This window comes from Stegostoma tigrinum, chromosome 5 (assembly GCF_030684315.1).
Source record: "Stegostoma tigrinum isolate sSteTig4 chromosome 5, sSteTig4.hap1, whole genome shotgun sequence".
Taxonomy (NCBI): Eukaryota; Metazoa; Chordata; class Chondrichthyes; order Orectolobiformes; family Stegostomatidae; genus Stegostoma; species Stegostoma tigrinum.
The window spans coordinates 129,436,900-129,458,261 of NC_081358.1; the positions used below are offsets into that span (position 1 = coordinate 129,436,900).

At 45.0% G+C, this 21,362-nt stretch overlaps 1 protein-coding gene across 2 annotated transcripts in view; it reads left to right on the forward strand.

The window, feature by feature from the left end:
- The window catches only part of agap3 (ArfGAP with GTPase domain, ankyrin repeat and PH domain 3), a 591,490-nt gene that overhangs the window by 427,037 nt on the left and 143,091 nt on the right, over window positions 1-21,362 (forward strand). For both annotated transcript variants that reach the window (XM_059646307.1, XM_059646306.1), the window contains exon 11: window positions 15,512-15,680. In XM_059646307.1, coding sequence (XP_059502290.1) covers window positions 15,512-15,680 — 169 coding nt within the window. The remainder of the gene's footprint in view (window positions 1-15,511; window positions 15,681-21,362) is intronic.

The following is a 21,362-nucleotide window of genomic DNA, read 5'->3' on the forward strand; positions in this document are numbered from 1 at the left end:
ACTTAATTCATAAAATATCGTTATATATTATTGGGTGACACAGTAGCTCAGGGTTTAGCACTGTTGCCTGACAGCGCCAGCAACCCGGTTCAATTCCACTCTCGGGCGACTGCCTGTGAGGAGTTTGCACATTCTCCCCGTGTCTGTGTGGGTTTCCTCCCACAGTCCAAAGACGTACAGGCTGGGTGGATTGACCATGCTAAATTGTCCCATAGTGTTCAGGGATGTTTAGGTTAGGTGGGTTAGACATGATGAAATGCAACGGTAGGGAAATGAGTCGGGGTGGGATGCCCTTTGGAAGGGTGCTGTGGACTCGTTGGGCTGATTGGCCTGTTTCCACACTTTCGGGATTCTGTGATTCTAAACATAGTCACTAAAGTGGTAGTACTGCAGCATGTAACAAAACAAGTAAACATTGGAGTTTGACTCTATCTAGCAAACAACCCAAAGACATTTCTTACTTGAACAAGACTACATTTACATATATTTGAGGCACTTGGGAGGCCTGGTAATTGAATGTACCCCCATCTAACTTCTGCAGAAAGACCTTACACAGTGGTGTTTCCCCACTGTATCTTGGCGGCAGCTGCCCCAAGCTTTAGTGTGTCCCTCAGCTTGTAGTCCTGAACCTTGGAATGTGCCAGTCTGCAACACGTGGTCAAGGTCACCTCCTTGCTCTGGAAGACCAACAAGTTTCAGGCAAACCAAAGAGTGTCTTTCACTGAGTTGATGGTCCTCCAGGCGCAGTCAAACCACTGCGTCACACTCCAGGCTTATTTGCAAAGGCACATTCCAGGAGGAGATGTGTGACAGTCTCTACCACCTCCACAGCTGTTTCAACGGCAGTGTGCGGTGGCGCACAAAGCCTGGGCATATATGAAAGATCTCACTGGTACTGCCCTTCTCACCACCTGACGAGCGATGTGTTGATGCTTGCTGGAAATTTCTTGTGATGAGGCATTCTGCCAAAAGACTCTGACAGTCTGCTCAGGGAACAACCTGACAGGATCCACCCTCTTCTTTTCCGGCAGGGTCTTGAGGATGCTACATAATGACAGCTTTCTGATTGACTTGTGGCCAAAGGTGTTTTTCTTTGCACATTTCTCCACAAAGGACAGGTGATACAAATCGCTTGGTGTGTTCTGCAGCGAGGCCAGTCCCATCCTTCACAGTACTGGGGACAGGTAGAACCTCAATATGCAGTGCACTTGGTGTTTGTGTACCGAGGGTCTGTGCATACCATGATGCAGCCACACACAAAGGTGACCATCCGGATGACGGTGACATTGGGTACCATCTCCTCTTATCCAGAGTTTTGCACATGGCGTTCCTGTGGACACAGTCCAGCTTAGACCCCCAGATGAAGTGGAAGGTGGCTTGGGTAACTGCAATTGCACAGGCTCTGGGAATGGGCCTGACCTGCAGCACATACAATAGAGACAGTACCTCAAACCTGATGACCAGGTTTTTAACCATAATGGAGAGGGAATGGTGCTCCAAAGGACAAGTTTCTACTTCACTTTGGTGATATGCTCTTCCCAGGTTGTTGTGCATGCCTCAGCGATTCTGAACAATATTCCCAGAACATTCCGGTAATCTGTCCTGATGAGGAAGGGGATAAAGGATCGATTGGCCCACTTCCCAAAGAACATGGCCCCTCTCTTGCCTGGTCTTACCACAGAACCACCCCCGACACACACATAAATACATAGCCACACATAAAAACCTGTGTGGTCTCACACCTGACACACTGTCTCAATTATAGGGTGACAAAAGTAAGGGATTTAAACTTTATCAACATTATATAGGAGAGCAAAAGTGTGAGAGGCCTAGAGGGGATGGAATTCTGAAATTTAAGCCAGCACATACACATTTCCACAGAGAGGGGACTGTGCTGTATCTAATTTTAAGGAACAAATGGTAGATGTGGTGGTGGTGGAGCTTGTTTTGGCATAACTGGCTGGCCCAGCATTTATTGCCCATCTCTAGTTGCTCCTGAAATGGTGATGATGAGCTGCCTTCTTGAATTGTTGCAGTCTTCCTGCTGTGGATTGACCCATAATACCACTAGGGAGGAAATTCCAAGATTTTGACCCAATGACAGTGAAGGAATGACAATATATTTCCAACTCAGGATGCTGAGGGTCTTGGAGGAGACCTTTGAAGGTGATGGTGTTCCAATGTGTCTGCTGCACTTTGTCCTTCTAGATGGTCCGTGGAAGTGGATTTGGAAAGTGCTGTCTGAGGATCTTTGGTGAATTTCTGCAGTGCGTCATGATGTGTTACTCGCTGCAGTATTCCTGGCCTCTCACCTTCTCTTGTAGCCACTGTGTTTATATGGTGAGTTTCTGGTCAGTGATAACCCTAGGATGTTGATAGTGGGGTATTCAGTGATAGTAACACCATTGAATGTCAAAGGTTGGTGGTTAGATTGCCTGTTATTGGTAATAGTCATAACCTGGCATTTGTGTGGTGCATATGTCACTTGTCACTTGTCAGGCCAAGCCTGGATATTGTCCAGATCTTTTCATTTGAACACAAACTGCTTCAGTATCTGTAAAGTCATGAATGGTACTGAACATTGTGAAGTCATTGGCGAACATCCCCACTTCTGACCTTATGACGGAGGGAAGATCATTGATGAAGCATCCGAAGGTGGTTGGGCCAAGAAAACCACCCTGAGATGACTGACCTCCAGCAACCACGACCATCTTCCTATGTGTCAGGTATGACTCCGACCACCAGAAAGTTATCCCCCGACACACATTGATTCTGGTTTGTTTGTGATCTTTGATGCCACATTTGGTTGAAAGCAGCCTTGATGTCAAGGGCTGTCAGTCTCACCTCCTGTCTTTTGTTCATGTTTGAACCAAGGCTGTAATGAGGTCTGGAGTGGAGTGGAGTCGCCCTGACAGAACCCAAACTGGGTGTCACTGAGCAGGTGCTGCTTGATAGCGCTGTTAACACTTTACTGATGATTGCGGATAGACTGGGTTTTGGCAGGGTTGGATTTGTCCTGCTTTTGGTGTACAGGATATACCAGGGAAAATTTCCACATTGTCGGGTACCACATTGCCAGTGTTGAAACTGTACTGGAAGAGCTTGGCTAAGGGAGCAGCAAGTTCTGGAGCACAGGTCTTCAGTACTGTTGCCGAAATGTTGTCAGGGCCCGTAGCCTTTGCTGTATTTAGTGTCTCCACTTGTTTCTTGATATCACATGGAGTGAATCGAATTGGCTGAAGACTGGTATCTGTGATGCTGGGGACCACTGGAAGAGGCCGATCTGGATCATCCGCTCGGCACTTCTGGCTGAAGATTGCTGTGAAAGTTTCAGCCTTTTGCACTGACGTGCTGGGCCCTCCAGTGAGCTGTTTAATTGTCCACCACCACTCATGACTGGATGTGGCCGGACTGCAGAGCTTAGATCTGATCCGTTGGTTGTGGGATCACTTAGCTCTGTCAACCATTGCTGTCCTGCCTGTTTGGCACGCAAGTAGTCCTGTTTAGTTGTTTCACCAGGTTGACACCTCATTTTCAGGCGTGCCTGGTGCTGCTCCTAGCGTGTCCTCCTGCACTCTCCATTGAACCAGGGTTGATCTCCTGCATGATGGTAATAGAACATAGAACATAGAACATTACAGCACAGTACAGGCCCTTCGGCCCTTGATGTTGTGCCGACCTGTCATACCGATCTCAAGCCCATATAACCTACACTATTCCATGTACGTCCATATGCTTATCCAATGACGCCTTAAACGTACCTAAAGTTGGTGAATCTACTACCGTTGCAGGCAAAGCGTTCCATTCCCTTACTACTCTCTGAGTAAAGAAACTACCTCTGACATCTGTCCTATATCTTTCACCCGTCAATTTACAGCTATGCCCCCTCGTGCTCGCCGTCACCATCCGAGGAAAAAGGCTCTCCCTATCCACCCTATCTAACCCTCTGATTATTTTATATGTTTCAATTAAGTCACCTCTCAACCTTCTCTCTAATGAAAACAGCCTCAAATCCCTCAGCCTTTCGTCGTAAGACCTTCCTTCCATACCAGGCAACATCCTAGTAAATCTCCTCTGCACCCTTTCCAAAGCTTCCGCATCCTTCTTATAATGCGGTGACCAGAACTGTACACAATACTCCAAGTGCGGCCGCACCAGAGTTTTGTACAGTTGCAGCATAACCTCTTGGTTCTGGAAGTCGATCCCTCTATTAATAAAAGCTAAAACACTGTATGCCTTCTTAACAACCCTGTCAACCTGGGTGGCAACTTTCAAGGATCTGTGTACATGGACACCGAGATCTCTCTGCTCATCTACGCTGCTAAGAATCTTACCATTAGCCCTGTACTTTGCCTTCCGGTTACTCCTAATGGTTGAGTGGGGGATATTGCTGGGCAATAAGGTTACAGATTGTGCTGGAGTACAGTTCTGCTGCTGTTGATGACCCACACTGCCTCATGGATGCCCATGGATGAGTTGTTAGATCTGTGTGAAGTCTGACCCATTTAGCACAGTGATAGTTCCACACAACAGAATGGAGTTTATTCTCAATGTGAGGGCGGGATGTCGTCTCCACAAGGACTGTGCGATGGTCACTCTTACTGATACTGTCATTGACAGATGGAACTGCAGCTGGCAGATTAGTAACAATGAGGCCAAGTATGTTCTTCCCTCTTGTTGGTTCACTCACCACCTGTTGCAGACGCAGTCTAGCAACTATGTCCTTTTGGACCCGGTCATCTCAATCAGTAGTACTGCTGCCGAGTCACTCTTGGTGGTGGACATTCAAATGCCCCACCTAGTGCATTTTTTAACCCTTGCCACCCTCAGTGCTTCCTGTAGGTGTTGTTCAACACGGAGGAGTACCGATTCATCATTTGAGGGAAGACAGCATATGGTAATCAGCAGGAGGTTTCCTTGCTCATGTTTAACCAGAAGCCATGAGACTTCAAACAACAAAGAAAATTATAGCACAGAAACACACCCTTTGGCCCTCCAAGCCTGCATCGATCCAGATCCTCTATCTAAACCTGTCGCCTGTTTTCCAAGGATCTGTATCCCTCTGCTCCCTGCCCATTCATATATCTGTCTAGATACATCTTAAATGACATTATCATGCCCGCCTCTACCACCTCCGCTGGCAATGCATTCCAGGCATCCACCACCCTCTGCGTAAAGAACTTTCCATGCATATCTCCTTTCAACCATTCCCCTCTCATGCTGAAGTCGTGACCCCTAGTAATTGAATCCCCCACACTGGGGGAAAAAGCTTTTTGCTATCCACCCTGTCTATACCTCTCATGATTTTGTAGACCTCAATCAGATCCCCCCTCAACCTCTGTCCTTCTAATGTAAATAATCCTAATCTACTCAACCTCTCTTCATAGCTAGTACCCTCCATACCAGGCAACATCCTGGTGAACCTCCTCTGCACCCTCTCCAAAGCATCCACATGCTTTTGGTAACAGCAAGTTTTGAGAAGATTTGTAGCTCAGGTTGAGGTTCTGGATGTGAGTTTGCTTGCTGAGCTGGAAGGTTCGTTTTCAGACGTTTCGTCACCATTCTAGGTAACATCATCAGTGAGCCTCCGGTGAAGCACTGGTGTTACGTCCGGCTTTCTATTTATGTGTTTAGGTTTCCTTGGGATGATGATGTCATTCCCCTTGATGCCATTTCCTGTATTGGTGATGTCATTTCCAGTTCCTTTTCTCAGAGGGTGGTAGATGGGCTCCACATCAAAGTGTTTGTTGTTGGAGTTCCAGTTGGAATGCCATGCTCCTAGGAATTCTTGTGCGTGTCTCTGTTTGGCTTGTCCTAGGATGGATGTGTTGTCCCAATCAAAGTGGTGTCCTTCCTCATCTGTATGTAAGGATACGAGTGATAGTGGGTCATGTTGTTTTGTGGCTAGTTGATGTTCATGTACCCTGGTGGCTAGCTTTCTGCCTGTTTGTCCAATGTAATGTTTGTCACAGTTCTTGCAAGGTATTTCGTAAATGATGTTTGTTTTGCTTGTTGTCTGTATAGGATCTTTTAAGTTCATTAGCTGCTGTTTTAGTGTGTTGGTGGGTTTGTGGGCTACCCTGATGCCAAGGGGTCCGAGTAGTCTGGCAGTCATTTTGGAGATAATGGGAACTGCAGATGCTGGAGATTCCAAGACAATAAAATGTGAGGCTGGATGAACACAGCAGGCCAAGCAGCATCTCAGGAGCACAAAAGCTGACGTTTCGGGCCTAGACCCTTCATCAGAGAGGGGGATGGGGGGAGGGAACTGGAATAAATAGGGAGAGAGGGGGAGGCGGACCGAAGATGGAGAGTAAAGAAGATAGGTGGAGAGAGTGTAGGTAGGGGAGGTAGGGAGGGGATAGGTCAGTCCAGGGAAGACGGACAGGTCAAGGAGGTGGGATGAGGTTAGTAGGTAGCGGGGGGTGCGGCTTGGGGTGGGAGGAAGGGATGGGTGAGAGGAAGAACCGGTTAGGGAGGCAGAGACAGGTTGGACTGGTTTTGGGATGCAGTGGGTGGGGGGGAAGAGCCGGGCTGGTTGTGTGGTGCAGTGGGGGGAGGGGACGAACTGGGCTGGTTTAGGGAAGCAGTAGGGGAATGGGAGACCCCGAAACTGGTGAAGTCCACACCGACACCATATGGCTGCAGGGTTCCCAGGCGGAATATGAGTTGCTGTTCCTGCAACCTTCGGGTGGCATCATTGCGGCAGTGCAGGAGGCCCACGACGGACACGCCATCAAGAGAATGGGAGGGAAATGTCTTTGATGTAGGGGAGAGTGGTTATGGTTTCTGAGCCCGTTTTGTCTGTTTGTTTGGGTTTATTGCTGAGAAATCGGCGGACTGTGTTCATAGGGTACCCGTTCTTTTTGAATACGCTGTATCGGTGATTTTCCTCTGCTCTGCGTAGTTCCTCTGTGCTGCAGTGTGTGGTGGCTCATTGGAATAATGTTCTAATGCAGCTTCGTTTGTGGGTGTTGGGATGGTTGCTCGTGTAGTTCAGTATTTGGTCCGTATGTGTTGTTTTCCTGTGGACGCTGGTTTGAAGTTCCCCATTGGCTGTTCGCTCTACTGTGACATCTAGGAATGGCAGTTTGCTGTTGTTTTCCTCCTCTTTTGTGAATGTTATGCCAGTAAAGGGTACTATTGATGGTCTTGAAGGACTCCTTCTTAAGTCTTGAAGAAGGGTAATACAGGAAACGTTTGATTGCTCCTTTCCTCCAGATGCTACCTGGCTTCCTGTGTTCTTCCTGCGTCATGTTTGTCAACCTTGGATCCCAGTATCTGCAGATTTTTTGTCTCTTGAGTAGATGGATGTTTGATGAGCACTGCAGACATGATGCACTGAAAGGCCGCTTTCTATGTTGGACAATTTCTGCAATTTTGTAACTCACTCACACACAGACGTGCACACACCCACAACACCCTCATGATCACGTGTGAACACATCCAGTCACATTATCATGTGCTGACTGTTACACACGCACACACACAAACTGTCACACAGCCCACATGTGCAGATGATCTCTTCCTGTCTCATACTCAAACCTCTCATGTCATTGTAACTGTGATACTCTGTCTGTATTGCAGGCTGATATAGGTTTTTTTCAAAACTTCCACCGTTGCACATTTTCTTTGTAAAGTTGCCTCCTTAACTCAGATTAGAGGAGGGGAATCTCCCTGAAATGTGAGGTTGCTGCTGGTTTTACTGTAGTGTAGTTTCGAACAGTGTGTTTTTGGTGAGGTTGTTGACGCGGGGCCAATGGAGGCTGAATTGCTCTACGACAGCCGAGTAATTCACACGTTCACCTTCTGTTAATTCCTATCTGCAACATCAATTAAATTGTTTGTAGAAACTAATTGAATGTGGCTTAATCACACATCTTAATAGCTTTACACGGTTTGAACTTCCTGTTAATTCGAGTAATAAAATAAAATGAGTGCGCTGGCTGTGTAATTAGCGAGGTGGCTTGTGAAGAAATTAGTGCTTTATGGCTTGTAATAAAGAGAGTGCTGCTGCCTAATTCTGACGGACTCTTGCTGCAATCTGCTGATTCTGAATTTTTCCTTTTAATTTGCACTTGGCTGCCGAGTGTTAATTGTATTTTAAAGGGACAGGCATGCTTTTACTTTCTCAGTCTCCACCAATGAATTCACTTCCTCACAGCCCTTCCACCCAACTCCTTTTAAAGTGCCCTGCTGAAGTTGCAGGCTTCCACTCAATTTTGCCTTCTTGGGCTTTAAATGTTCTTAGACACATCCAGGTGGCACTTGCCTCATTCAAAATAAAAATTGCCGTTGTCTGCCTCACCACCATGGGATGTGAAAGCACAATTCATTCACACTAAAATCCCAGCTATATTCAATATTCAGGGATCACTGCACTGTCAAAGGATCAGCGCTAAAGGAGCGCCACACTATCAGAGGATCAGCGTTGAGGGAGTGCTGCACTGTTGGAGGGTCAGTGCTAAGGGAGTGCCGCACTGTCCATGGGTCAGATCTGAGAAAGTGCTGCACTGTCGGACGGTCAGAGCTGAGGAAGTGCCAAACTGTTGGAGGGCCAGCGTTGAGGGAGCGGGCACTGTTGGAGTGTCAGCACTGCGGGAGAGGGCACTATCGGAGGGTCAGTACTGAGGGAGTGTCGCACTGTCGGAAGGTCAGTGCTGAGAGAATGCTGCGCTGTCAGAGGGTCAGCACTACACTGTCATAGACGTACACACCAAGGTACCTCTGATGCTCAGTGCTTCCCAGGGTCCTACTGTTCATCATGTATTCCCTTGCCTTGTTTGCCCCTCCCAAGTTCATCACCTCACACTTATCTGGATTGAAATCCATTTGCCAGTTCCCAGCCCATCTGATCAACCTGTCTGGATACTTCTGTAATCCTCCTCACTATTTACCATTCTGGCAATTTTTGCATCATCTGTGAACTTACTGATCAGCCTTTGTACATTCAAGTCTAACTCGGTAATCTCAACTGCAAGGGCCCCAATACCGATCCCTGCAGAACCCCACAGGACACGCTTTTAGTCACAAAAACACCCCGCGACCAACACTCTCTGCTTCGTGCCACTCAGCCAATCCTCAATCCAGTTAGCCAAATTTCCTTATCATTCTCTAACTACTGCACAAATTATTGGAAGGATTTTTAACGATCGGGTAAACTCTCACTCAGAAAGACAAGGAATAAGCAAGAATATTCAGCGTTTATTTGTTAATTGAAGATTGCACCCGATTAACTTAATTGAATTTTTGGAGGAAGATTGATGTGAGTAGTGCAGTTGTAATCTGCATGGATTTTAGCAAGGCTTTTGAAAAGATCCCAAATGGCAGATTGGTTAAAAGACAATACAAGCCCATGGGAATACAAAAGCTGACATTTCAGGCCTAGACCTCTGATGAAGGGTGTAGACCCAAAACGTCAGCTTTTGTGCTCCTGAGATGCTGCTTGGCCTGCTGTGTTCATCCAGCTTCACACTTTGTTATCTTGGATTCTCCAGCATCCGCAGTTCCCATTATCTCTGATCACAAGCCCATGGGATGCAGAGAAATACAGTGACCCAGATACAACATTGACTCGGTGGCAAGAAACATGGGATAATGATTAACAAGCATTTCTGCAAATGATAGGCTGTTTCCATGAGATTCATTACAATGTTCCCCACTTGCTGAACGCTTTTTTTAGTCACCAGTCCTGGGAAATGATAAAGATATTTACAGATGACACAACTGTCAGCCACATGGCTGATATTGTGGGGGAAAGTAGACAACTGCAAAAAGATATCGATGGACTGGTCAGGAGAAGTGAACTTGAAAGATGGACTATAGCATAGGATAATGTGAGGTTATGCATTTTGGCAGGATGGATAGAGAATATTATTTGAATGGAGAAAGACTGCAGAAAACTGTGAAATAGAGGGATTTGAGAGTCTGCATTTTCTTGAATTTTGCAATATTATTGCAAAACTAATAATCCAGAGACTGAGGTAATGTTGTGGGCTCCTAGGTTCAAATCCTGCCATGGATGGTGGTGGAATTTGATATCAATAACAATCTGGGATTAAGAGTTGAATGATGGCCATCATCGATTGTTGGAAAAACCCATCTGGTTCACGAATGTACTTTAGGGAAGGAAATGGCCGTTCTTACCTGGTTTGGCCTACATGTGACTCTCGACCCATAGTAATGTGGCTAACTCTTAACTATCCCTTGGACAATTAGGGTAATAAATGCTGGTCCAGCAACAATACCCATATCCAAGAAATGAATTTGAAAAAAATCACTAAAAGTTAGCATCCAGTTCAGCGGGTAATAGGCAAGATAATGAGAATGTTGGCCTTTATTTCAGACCACATTGATTCCAGACCATGCTACCACCAGAAAATGCTGATTCCAGACTGTGCTGTCTCTAGACTGCATTGATTGGAGACCGCAATACTTTCAGTTCCTTTGTCGAGATAAATAGGAATTTCAGGACTTCTGGCAATAGATTATTGCAAATACTTTAGCCTTATCTTTTGTACTGATGTGCTGAGACTTGTGGAGCCTTACCCTCTGCTGAGTTGTCTAATTGTTCACCACCATTTACGACTGGATCGGCCTTCGATGTTGTGCTGACCTGTCATACTGATCTCAAGCCCATCCAACCTACACTATTCCATGTACGTCCATATGCTTATCCAATGACGACTTAAATGCACCGAAAGTTGTCGAATCTAATACCGTTGCAGGCAAAGTGTTCCATTCCCTTACTATTCTCTGAGTAAAGAAACTACCTCTGACATCTGTCCTATATCTTTCGCCCCTCAATTTAAAGCTATGCCCCCTCATGCTCGCTGTCACCATCCGAGGAGAAAGGCTCTCCCTATCCACCCGATCTAACCCTTTGATTATTTTATATGTTTCAATTAAGTCACCTCTCAACCTTCTTCTCTCTAATGAAAACAGCCTCAAGTCTCTCAGCCTTTCCTCGTAAGACCATCCCTCCATACCAGGCAACATCCTAGTAAATCTCCTCTGCACCCTTTCCAAAGTTTCCACATCCTTCTTATAATGCGGTGACCAGAACTGTACACAATACTCCAAGTGCGGCCGCACCAGAGTTTTGTACAGCTTCACCATAACCTCTTGGTTCTGGAACTCGATCCCTGTATGAATAGAATATAAAACACTGTATGCCTTCTTAACAGCCCTGTCAACCTGGGTGGCAACTTTCAAGGATCTGTGTACATGGACACCGAGATCTCTCTGCTCATCTACACTACTAAGAATCTTACCATTAGCCCTGTACTTTGCCTTCCAGTTACTCCTACCAAAGTACATCACCTCACACTTGTCTGCATTAAACTCCATTTGCCACCTCTCAGCCCAGTTCTGCAGCTTATCTATGTTTCTCTGCAACCTACACCATCCTTCGTCACTATCCACAACTCCACCGACCTTGGTGTCGTCTGCAAATTTACTAACCCGTCGTTCTACACCCTCGTCCAGGTCATTTATAAAAATGACAAACAGAAGTGGACCCAACACCGACCCTTGCGGTACACCACTAGTAACTGGTCTCCAAGATGAACATTTCCCATCAACTACCACCCTCTGTCTTCTTTCAGCAAGCCAATTTCCGATCCAAACTGCTATATCACCCACAATTCCATTCCTCCGCATTTTGTACAATAGCCTACTGTGGGGAACCTTATCGAACGCCTTGCTGAAATCCATATACACCACATCAACCTGTTTACTCTCATCTACCTGTTTGGTCACCTTCTCAAAGAACTCAAGGTTTGTGAGGCATGACCTTCCCTTCACAAAACCGTGCTGACTATCCCTAATCAATTGATTTTTTTCTAGATGATTCTAAATCCTATCCCGTATAACCTTTTCCAACACTTTACCAACAACTGAGGTAAGGCTCACTGGTCTCTAATTACCAGGGTTGTCTCTACTCCCCTTCTTGAACAGGGGAACCACATTTGCTATCCTCCAGTCATCTGGCACTGTTCCTGTAGACAATGACGAGTTAACGATCAATGCCAAAGGCTCGGCAATCTCCTCCCTGGCTTCCCAGAGGATCCTGGGATAAATCCCATCTGGCCCAGGGGACTTATCTATCTTCACCTTCTGAAGGATTTCTAATACCTCTTCCTTGTGAACCTCAATCCCACCTAGTCTAGTAGCCTGTATCTCAGTATTCTCCTCGACAACATTGTCGTTTTCTAGAGTGAATACTGTTGAAAAATATTCATTTAGTGCTTCCCCTGTCTCATCTGACTCCGCACACAACTTACAACTACTATCCTTGATTGGGCCTAATCTTACACTCGTCATTCTTTTATTCCTTGAATACCTATAGAAAGCCTTAGTGTTTACCCTGATCCTATCCGCCAACAACTTCTCATGTCTTCTCCTGACTCTTCTGAGCTCTCTCTTTAGGTCTTTCCTGACTACCTCATAGCCCTCAAGTGCTGTAACTGAGCCTTCACATCTCATCCAAACATAAGCCTTTTTCTTCCTCTTGATCAGAGGTTCCACCTCCTTCATAAACCACGGCTTCCGCACTCTACAGCTTCCTCCCTGCCTGATAGGTATATACTTATCTAGGACACACAGGAGCTTTTCCTTGAATAAGCTCCACATTTCTAATGTGCCCATCCCCTGCAGTTTCCTTCCCCATCCTATGCTCCCTAAATCTTGCCTAATCTCATCATAATTGCCTTTCCCCCAGCTATAACTCTTGCCCAGTGGTATACACCGATCCCTTTCCATCACTAAAGTAAACATAACAGAATTGTGATCACTATCACCAAAGTGCTCACCTACTTCCAAATCTAACACCTGGCCAGGCTCATTACCCACTACCAAATCGAATGTGGCTTTGCCCCTTGTTGGCCTATCTACATACTGTGTCAGGAAGCCCTCCTGCACACACTGGACAAAACCTGACCCATCTGTAGTACTTGAACTATAGTGTTCCCAGTCAATATTTGGAAAGTTGAAGTCCCCCATGACAACTACCCTGTCTCTCTCACTCCTATCGAGGATCATCTTTGCTATCCTTTCCTCTACATCTCTGAAACTATTTGGAGGCCTATAGAAAACTCCCAACAGGTTGACCTCTCCTTTCCTGTTTCTAACTTCAGCCCATACTATCTCAGTTGACTAGTCCCCAAACATCCTTTCTGCAACTGTAATACTGTCCTTGACCAACAATGCCACACCTCCGCCCCTTTTACCATCTTCTCTGTTCTGACTGAAACATCTAAATCCCGGAACCTGCAACAACCATTCCTATCCCTGCTCTATCCATGTCTCCGAAATGGCCACAACATCGAAGTCCCAGGTACTAACCCATGCTGAAAGTTCACCCACCTTATTCCGGACGCTCCTGGCATTGAAGTAGACACACTTCAAACCAACTTCTTGCTTCCCCGTGCCATCTTGCTTCCCTGAAACTTTATTTCGGACCTCCCTACTCTCAACCTTTTCTATAGTCGAACTACAATTTTGGCTTCCATCCCCCTGCTGAATTAGTTTAAACCCACCCAAATAGCCTTAGCAAATTTCCCCCCTCCCCAGGATACCAGTACCACTCTGGTTCAGGTGAAGACCATCTTGCTTGTAAGAGGTCCCACCTACCCCAGAAAGAGCCCCAATTATCCAAGAATCCAAAACCCTCCCTCCTGCACCATCCCTGTAGCCACGTGTTCAACTCCTCTCTCTCCCTATTCCTTGTCTCACTGGCACATGGCATGGGCAACAAACCAGAGATAACAACTCTCTTCGTCCTAACTCTCAGTTTCCATCCTAGCTCCCTGAATTTCTGCTTAAATCCCCATCTCTCTTCCTACCTATGTCATTGGTGCCAATGTGGACCACGACTTGGGGCGGCTCCCCCTCCCCCTTAAAGATCCCAAAAACACGATCAGAGACATCACGCACCCTGGCACCTGGGAGGCAACACACCAACCGTGAGTCTCTCTTGTCCCCACAGAACCTCCTATCTGTCCCCCTAACTAAGGAGTCCCCACTGACTAATGCTCTGCTCCTCTTCCCCCTTCCCTTCTGAGCAGCAGGGACAGACTCTGTGCCAGAGTGTGTAAGAGCACTTCTGGATTAACAAGAAAAGAAATTGGTGAAGAAGTGGGCCATTCAGTCCATTAAACCTGTTCTGCCATTCAACAGAATCCCTACAGTGTGGAAAAAGGCCATTTGGCTGATAAAGTCTGCACCAACCCTCCAAAGAACATTCTACCCAGACCAGCCCCCGACCCTATCCCGGTAACCCCACATTAACCATGGTTAATCCACCTAACCTGCATGTCTTTGGACTGTGGGAGGATACAGGAGCACCCAGAGGAAACCCACACAGACACATAAAGAATGTGCTAACTCCACACAAACAGTCACCCAAGGCTGGAATTGAACCCAAGTCCCTGACACTGTGACGCAGCAGTGCTAACTACTGAGCCACCCTAATAATGATTTGTAGCTGTTCTGATTCTGTCCTTAACTTCACTTTCCTGCCTGCCCCTCATCAGGCATGATTCTGTTGTCAATCAAAAAAGTGTCAAGCTCTTGTTTGACTCTGTTCAATGATACAGTCTCCATTGCTTGCTTGGGGAGGAAATATTAAACACTGGCAGCTCCTTTAGGAGAAGTAATTACTCCTGACCTCCATATTAAATGAATGTGGTAATTCTAGAATGCATTGTCAATGGATCACACTTACTCTGGAACACACTGATTCCAGACAGCGCTGACTGCAGACTGTGCTGACCCCAGACCACGCTGACTCCTGACTGGACTGATTGCAGACAGTGCTGACTCTGGACCATGTTGACTCCTGACTGCTCTGATTGCAGATCGCCCTAATTACAGACTGCGCTGATTCTTTTCTGACCTGATGCAGGACCACACGGATTCCGGACCACACGGATTCTAGATCGCACTCATTCCAAACCACGCTGATTCTAGTCTGCCCTGAGGCGGGACCGCATCGATTCCAAACCGCACTGGCTCCATCCTGCACTGAATGTGGACTGCTCTAACTCTGGTGTCAGCTAATATATTCTGATCTCCTTTAAGTATAATGGGAGTCATTCTTACTGAGATGTGAGGAATTGAAGTCTGGACATCTCTGCAGCCCCCAGAGCAGTTAATTCTGTTATAGAGGCTGATGAGCTTGCAGCTTGTAAATGTACATGCTCCAAAACGCCAAATTCTGAAAGCTGTGTTTACATTTCCTGTCTTTCTCTGAGCTCAGTCTCCTTTTCCTCCATACACAAAATGTTACCACAATATGTCATATTTTCACAAACCACTCATAATTTTTGAAAGTTTCAGTTCATGAACAAAAAACTGCTCCCTTTTCATTGAAGAGAATATTGCACCACCTGGTTCTATCTCTAGGTGTCCAGTGCCAGTTTGTTGATAAACTCCATGCCTGGTTATTTATGTTGCTGCCTCAGGGACGGATATTATTTCTAATGCTCTCTCTCTCTCTGTTGCCCATTAGGATTATATGCAGAATGTTCATGGTAAAGAAATTGACCTGCTACGGACAACGGTTAAAGTGCCAGGCAAGAGGCCTCCACGGGCAACAGCCGGTAATGCTCCAAGTGCCAGCCCCAAAACTAATGGGCTCACCAAGGACAGGAGTAACCTGCAACTGGCTGCGAATCCAGGTAAGTGATGGTGCTTTTCCAACAAGTGCTTGCGCTGTGCCGGATTGTTTGGAGGATGTTCACACTCTGTGATTGTAGTGAACTTTGAATCATTGCCGGGGGCAACATTGGCGTCAGTGTTACACCATTGCTTACACTTCATTGGTTCAAATTTAGGATCAGTGCTGGTTAATGATCAGTATCAGTGATTGTTGGTGATCAATGTTGATATTGGTCTGTGGCCAGTGTTAATGCTGGTCAGTGTTGGGGCTGGTTGGTGCTCACTGTTCCAAAACAGTGATCAGTTTTGCTGCAGTTGGTGATCTGTTTTGGTGCCTGTTGGTGATTAGTGCCAGTTTGACACTAGTGATACATGTTTCTCTGCTGATGAAAATGGAAGATCAGTTCATATGGCAAACAGAAACTGGTGAATCTTTGGTTGGAATGAAATGAAAGTGGTGACTGTGACTGTTTGAAAATTCATCCTCTTAAACAGATAATTGAGGTAGGGATATTGGTGATTCCACAGTATCTTATAAAGGATAGAACATTAATTACCTGGAAGCTTGAATTCTACACTGGATGGAACCAGGTACCATGCCAAGTTTGAATTGTGTTTCACACTGTGTGGATTATGAAATTAAAGAAAGTGTGGGTTAGGAAATAGTTTAAGTTTCATTTTTGAGTTCTGCAGTTTCAGGCTGTTAAACGATTTGTTTCCAAACATTTTAATAAGTGTTTATAAAACTTTTAGATGGATTATTTAATAATTTTGAAACGGGGCAGAAAATACAAGCATAGATGTTCTGTTACATAGACAGACGGTATCCACAATACAGGGAGACAGGAGGTATCCACAATACAGGGAGACAGGAGGTATCCACAATACAGGGAGGCAGGAGGTATCCACAATACAGGGAGGCAGGAGGTATCCACAATACAGGGAGACAGGAGGTATCCACAATACAGGGAGACAGGAGGTATCCACAATACAGGGAGACAGGGGGTATCCACAATACAGGGAGACAGGAGGTATCCACAATACAGGGAGACAGGAGGTATCCACAATACAGGGAGACAGGGGGGTATCCACAATACAGGGAGACAGGAGGTATCCACAATACGGGGAGACAGGGGGTATCCACAATACGGGGAGACAGGAGGTATCCACAATACAGGGAGGCAGGAGGTATCCACAATACAGGGAGACAGGAGGTATCCACAATACAGGGAGACAGGAGGTATCCACATTACAGGGAGACAGGAGGTATCCACAATACAGGGAGACAGGAGGTATCCACAATACAGGGAGACAGAAGTGAATGTAAAAGATAAAAGCCATCAGAAAATCAAGTACTGCACTGGTTTATTTCAGAGAGAGAAGCAGGGCATTCAGAGCAAAAAAAGTTTTGTAGCAGCAATCACACAGTTTCGCAGTCTTTAATGCAGTCTGGGCAGAAGAAAAGAAGTCCCGCAAGGCTCAAAAGCATTCAGTAAGAGTAAATCTCCAGAGTTAGAAGTTTCTGTGGAAGAGGAATTTAAGGAACCCATGGAGGAAATAAATGGAAACCAAAAGAATTGTGGATGCTGTAAATCATGAACAAAAACAAAGTTGCTGGAAAAGCTCAGCAGGTCTGGCAGCATCTGTGAAGGAGAAAACAGAGTTAACGTTTCAGGTCTGGTGACCCTTCCTCAGAACTGATGGTGGCTGGGAAAATGTCAGTTTATACGTCAGTTAAACGTCAGTTTTCCCAGCCAGAGAAGCAGGCAATTGCGGCGGAGTTAGAAAAACTTAGATTGCAAATGAGACAACTGGAGTTACAGAATGAAAGGAAGGTGGGAGAGTTTGAATTACGATTACAAGCAGAAGAAAGGGAAAGAGCCATGTTAGAAGATAAAGAAAGGGAGAGAAGGTTCTTAGCTGAGCAAAAAGAGAGAGAGAGTTTGAACTTTAAAAGTTTCAAACTGAACAGGAAAGTCAATTTAAAAGGAGGAAATGATGAGCAACCCCATGATAGCCAAAGACATTGTAGGGATGATGTACAAATGTGTTAAAACATTACCAAAATTCAATGAAAAAGATGTAGAAACCTTTTCGATTTCATTTGAGAAACTGACTAGGCAGATGAATTGGCCAGAGGATATGTAGGTAATGTTAAATCAGACCAAGTTGGTAGGTGGGGTTAGTGAGGTATCCGCAGCACTGTCTGATGAGTTGTCAAGAGCTTATGGAGAGGTTAAACAGGCCATTTTGAGTGCCTATGAATTGATACCAGAAGTAGACAGACAACGGTTAAGAAACATACAGAAGGAACCAAGTCAGATTTATGTTGAATTTGAAAGAATTAAACAGAGCAACTTTGATGGATGGGTGAGAGCATTAAAGGTAGAAAGTACATATGAGGATCTTAGAGAGGTTATTGTGCTGGAGGATTTTAAAAATTCACTTCCAGAGATAATAAGAACTCCTATTAAGGAACAGCAAGTTACGAAAGTAAGAAGAGCTGCAGAGATGGGGGTGAATATGCATCAGTCCATAATTTAAAATTTAGCTTCCAACAGCAATTTCATTCTGTGAGGGATAGAAATTGGGAAAAAGGAAGATCCTTCACTGAGAAACAAAAAGTAGATCACACTGCGAACTGAGATAACAAAGCGTGGAGCTGGATGAACACAGCAGGCCAAGCAGCATCTGAGGAGCACAAAAGCTGACATTTCCGGCCTAGACCCTTCATCAGAAAAGGTTGTGTTCATCCAGCTCCACACTTTGTTATCTCGGATTCTCCAGCATCTGCAGTTCCCTTTACCTCTGATCACGCTGCGAACTGTTTACTACAGACGAGAAAAGAAACCCAAGTGGGTGAATAGGAGGCATGAAACTTCAGGTGTTTTCACTGCCATAAGGTAGGACACACAAAGCCACAGTGCTGATGGTTTAAGAAAGGCACTAGGAAAAAAGATGTGGTAAAAGAGACTCAACGAGTGGGATTATTTAAGGTAGTGAAGGGTGCCCGATCTCTACAAAGACTTCACCTTAGTGAGTAAGGTTTACTCAGGAAGAACAGGAGGAGAAGGTAAAGAAGTTAAAATATTGAGAGATACAGGAGCTGTTCAGTCTCTAATAGTAAGAGATGAAAGTATTTTCACTCCTTCTGAAATGTTACCTGAGGCAGTGGTAACCTGTGGAATAGATGGACAGAGATTTAATATTCCGCTGTGTAAGATAAGGTTGGAAAGTCCAATCAAGACTGGGAAGTTAAAGTGGAAGTGATTAAATGAGTGCCAATTCCAGGAATACAGTGTGTTCTTGGAAACAACCTGGCAGGAACAAAACTGGGAGTGACATCCCTTGCAGGGGAGAAGCTGGAGAAAAACCAGGGAACTGAGCAGTTAAAAGAAAAGTTTTCCAGACTGTGTGGTGTCAAGATCCCACAGTCAAAGGTTAAAGCAAGAGGGGAAAAGCAAAGAGAAAGATGAAGGAGTTAAGGTCCAGTTAGCTGGCACCCTGTTTGACAAAATGGTCAAGGAAGAATCTAAACAGGTAGAGGGTCAGGCAAGGGTGTTTAATTCTGAAAGATTACTGGAGTTACAACAAAAAGATGAGACAATTAATGATCTATATCGTAAAGCTTACTCAAAAAAGGAATCAGAATATATTGCCGAGTGTTGTTGTTTCAAGGATTCTATCCTTGTAAAGAATCCTGAGGTGAAAATGGAGACCTTGGCAGGTTGGTGCAGATGTGAAATGGGTGGAAGTGCACCAGATTGTGTTGCCGCTAGCTTACGGATAGCAAGTTTTACAGGTAGCACACAAATTACTGTTAAGAGGTTATTTAGGAGTGAGGAAGACTCAGGCTAAAATATAAAAGCACTTCTATTGGCCTGGATTGCAGAAAGATGTAGTTAAATTTAGCTGTACCTGTCATTTTTGTCAAATGATAGAAAAGCCATAGAAAGTAATAAAACTAGCATCTTTGGAAAAGGAACCAGAGAAAAAGCTATTAGTTACTGCCGCTCAGAGTGAGGAATCAGAACCTGAATCATTTGATTTTGATGTGCCTTGAAGTAAGTTCAATAATGAGGGAGTTCTTAGAGGATGGAATAGAATAGTGAGCTATCTGCCTCAGGAACAGAAGCCTGAATTGAAAGGCTTGGAATATGAGGGCATCCGTTGGAATAGAATGGGGAGGACTAGTACTATAATGCATGAGGTTGATGTAGGGAATGCTGTTCCAAAAAACAGGACCCCTACAGGCTTATAACTCTTAAAGCCACACAGGTACAGATGGAAGGGGAAGCAATATTGTAGGAAGACGTCATCGAGCCAAGTCAAAGTGAATAGAAGCCTGATGATACTCAGCAGTTCTGCATGGAATGTTAGAAAGTCAACGCCATAACTATAAGACCATAAGACAATAGGAGCTGAAATTAGACCATGCAGCTCATCAAATCTGCTCTGCCACTCAATCATGGCTGATACATTTCTCAACTCTATTCTCCTGCTTTCTCCCTGTGATCCCCCGCTAACCCTTGATCCCTTTGACACTGAAGCACCTATCTATCTATGTCTTAAATATACTGAATGACCTGGCCTCCACAGCCTTCTGTGGCAGTGAATTCCATAGATTCACCACTCTCTGGACAAAGAAGTTTCTCCTTATCTTCATTCTAAAAGGTCTTCACTTTACTCGAAGACTGTGCCCTCGGGTCCTAGTCTCTCCTACCAATGGAAACATCTTCCCAACATCCATTCTATCCAGGCCATTCAGTGTTCTGTAAGTTTCAATTAAATCCCCCCTCATCCTTCTAAACTCCATTGAGTATCGACCCAGAATCCTCAAACATTCCTCATATGTTAGGCTTTTAATTCCTGGGAACTAAATTGGACTCATACCCAATTCCAAGGCTGTAGGACTGGGTGGAAAAGGTTGGACAAGCCACATATGTCACCAAGTTGGACTTGGTCTGTGGTTACTGGCAAGAGCAACAAGGACAGCAAAATACGTTTTTGCATTTATAGCCCCAAATGAACTATATCAATTAAAAGTAATGCCCTTTGTATGAAGAATGCGCCAGCCACGTTTCAAAGACTTATGAACAGAGTTATGGCAGGACTCAATAATTGTGCTGTCTATATAGATAACATTGTGATCTTTAGCCATTCATGGAAAGATCACATTGTGTATTTAGCAGAGCTCTTTGAAAGACTAAGGGAGGCAAAACTGGTTATAAACTTAGCAAAGACTGAATTCGTGAAGACAGAAGTGACGTTCTTGGAACATAACATCAACATGGAAGGATCACCCCGAGGAACATAAAGACAAAGGCCACCAAGGAATTTCCAAGACCATCCTTGAAGAAAGAAGTGCTTCAATTTTTAGGACTGAGCAGATTCTACTCGAACTTTGTGCCGAACTTTAGTAGCGTGGTAATACCACTGATGGATTTGCTAAAGAAGAACACAAAATTTCAGTGGACAGAATAATGCGAGGAGGCATTGGAGAATTTAAAACCGTATTAACCACTGAACCAGTTTTAGCTACAAACTGTTTCGAAACTCTTTAAAGTCTCTATTGATGCCAACGATGTAGGGGTTGGAGCTATATTGATGCAGGAGAATGATGGCGGAATTAAAAGGCCAATTGGATATTTTTCTTTTGTTTTGAAGATGGTTGTGTATACACACCCAACTGTCTCACGTTT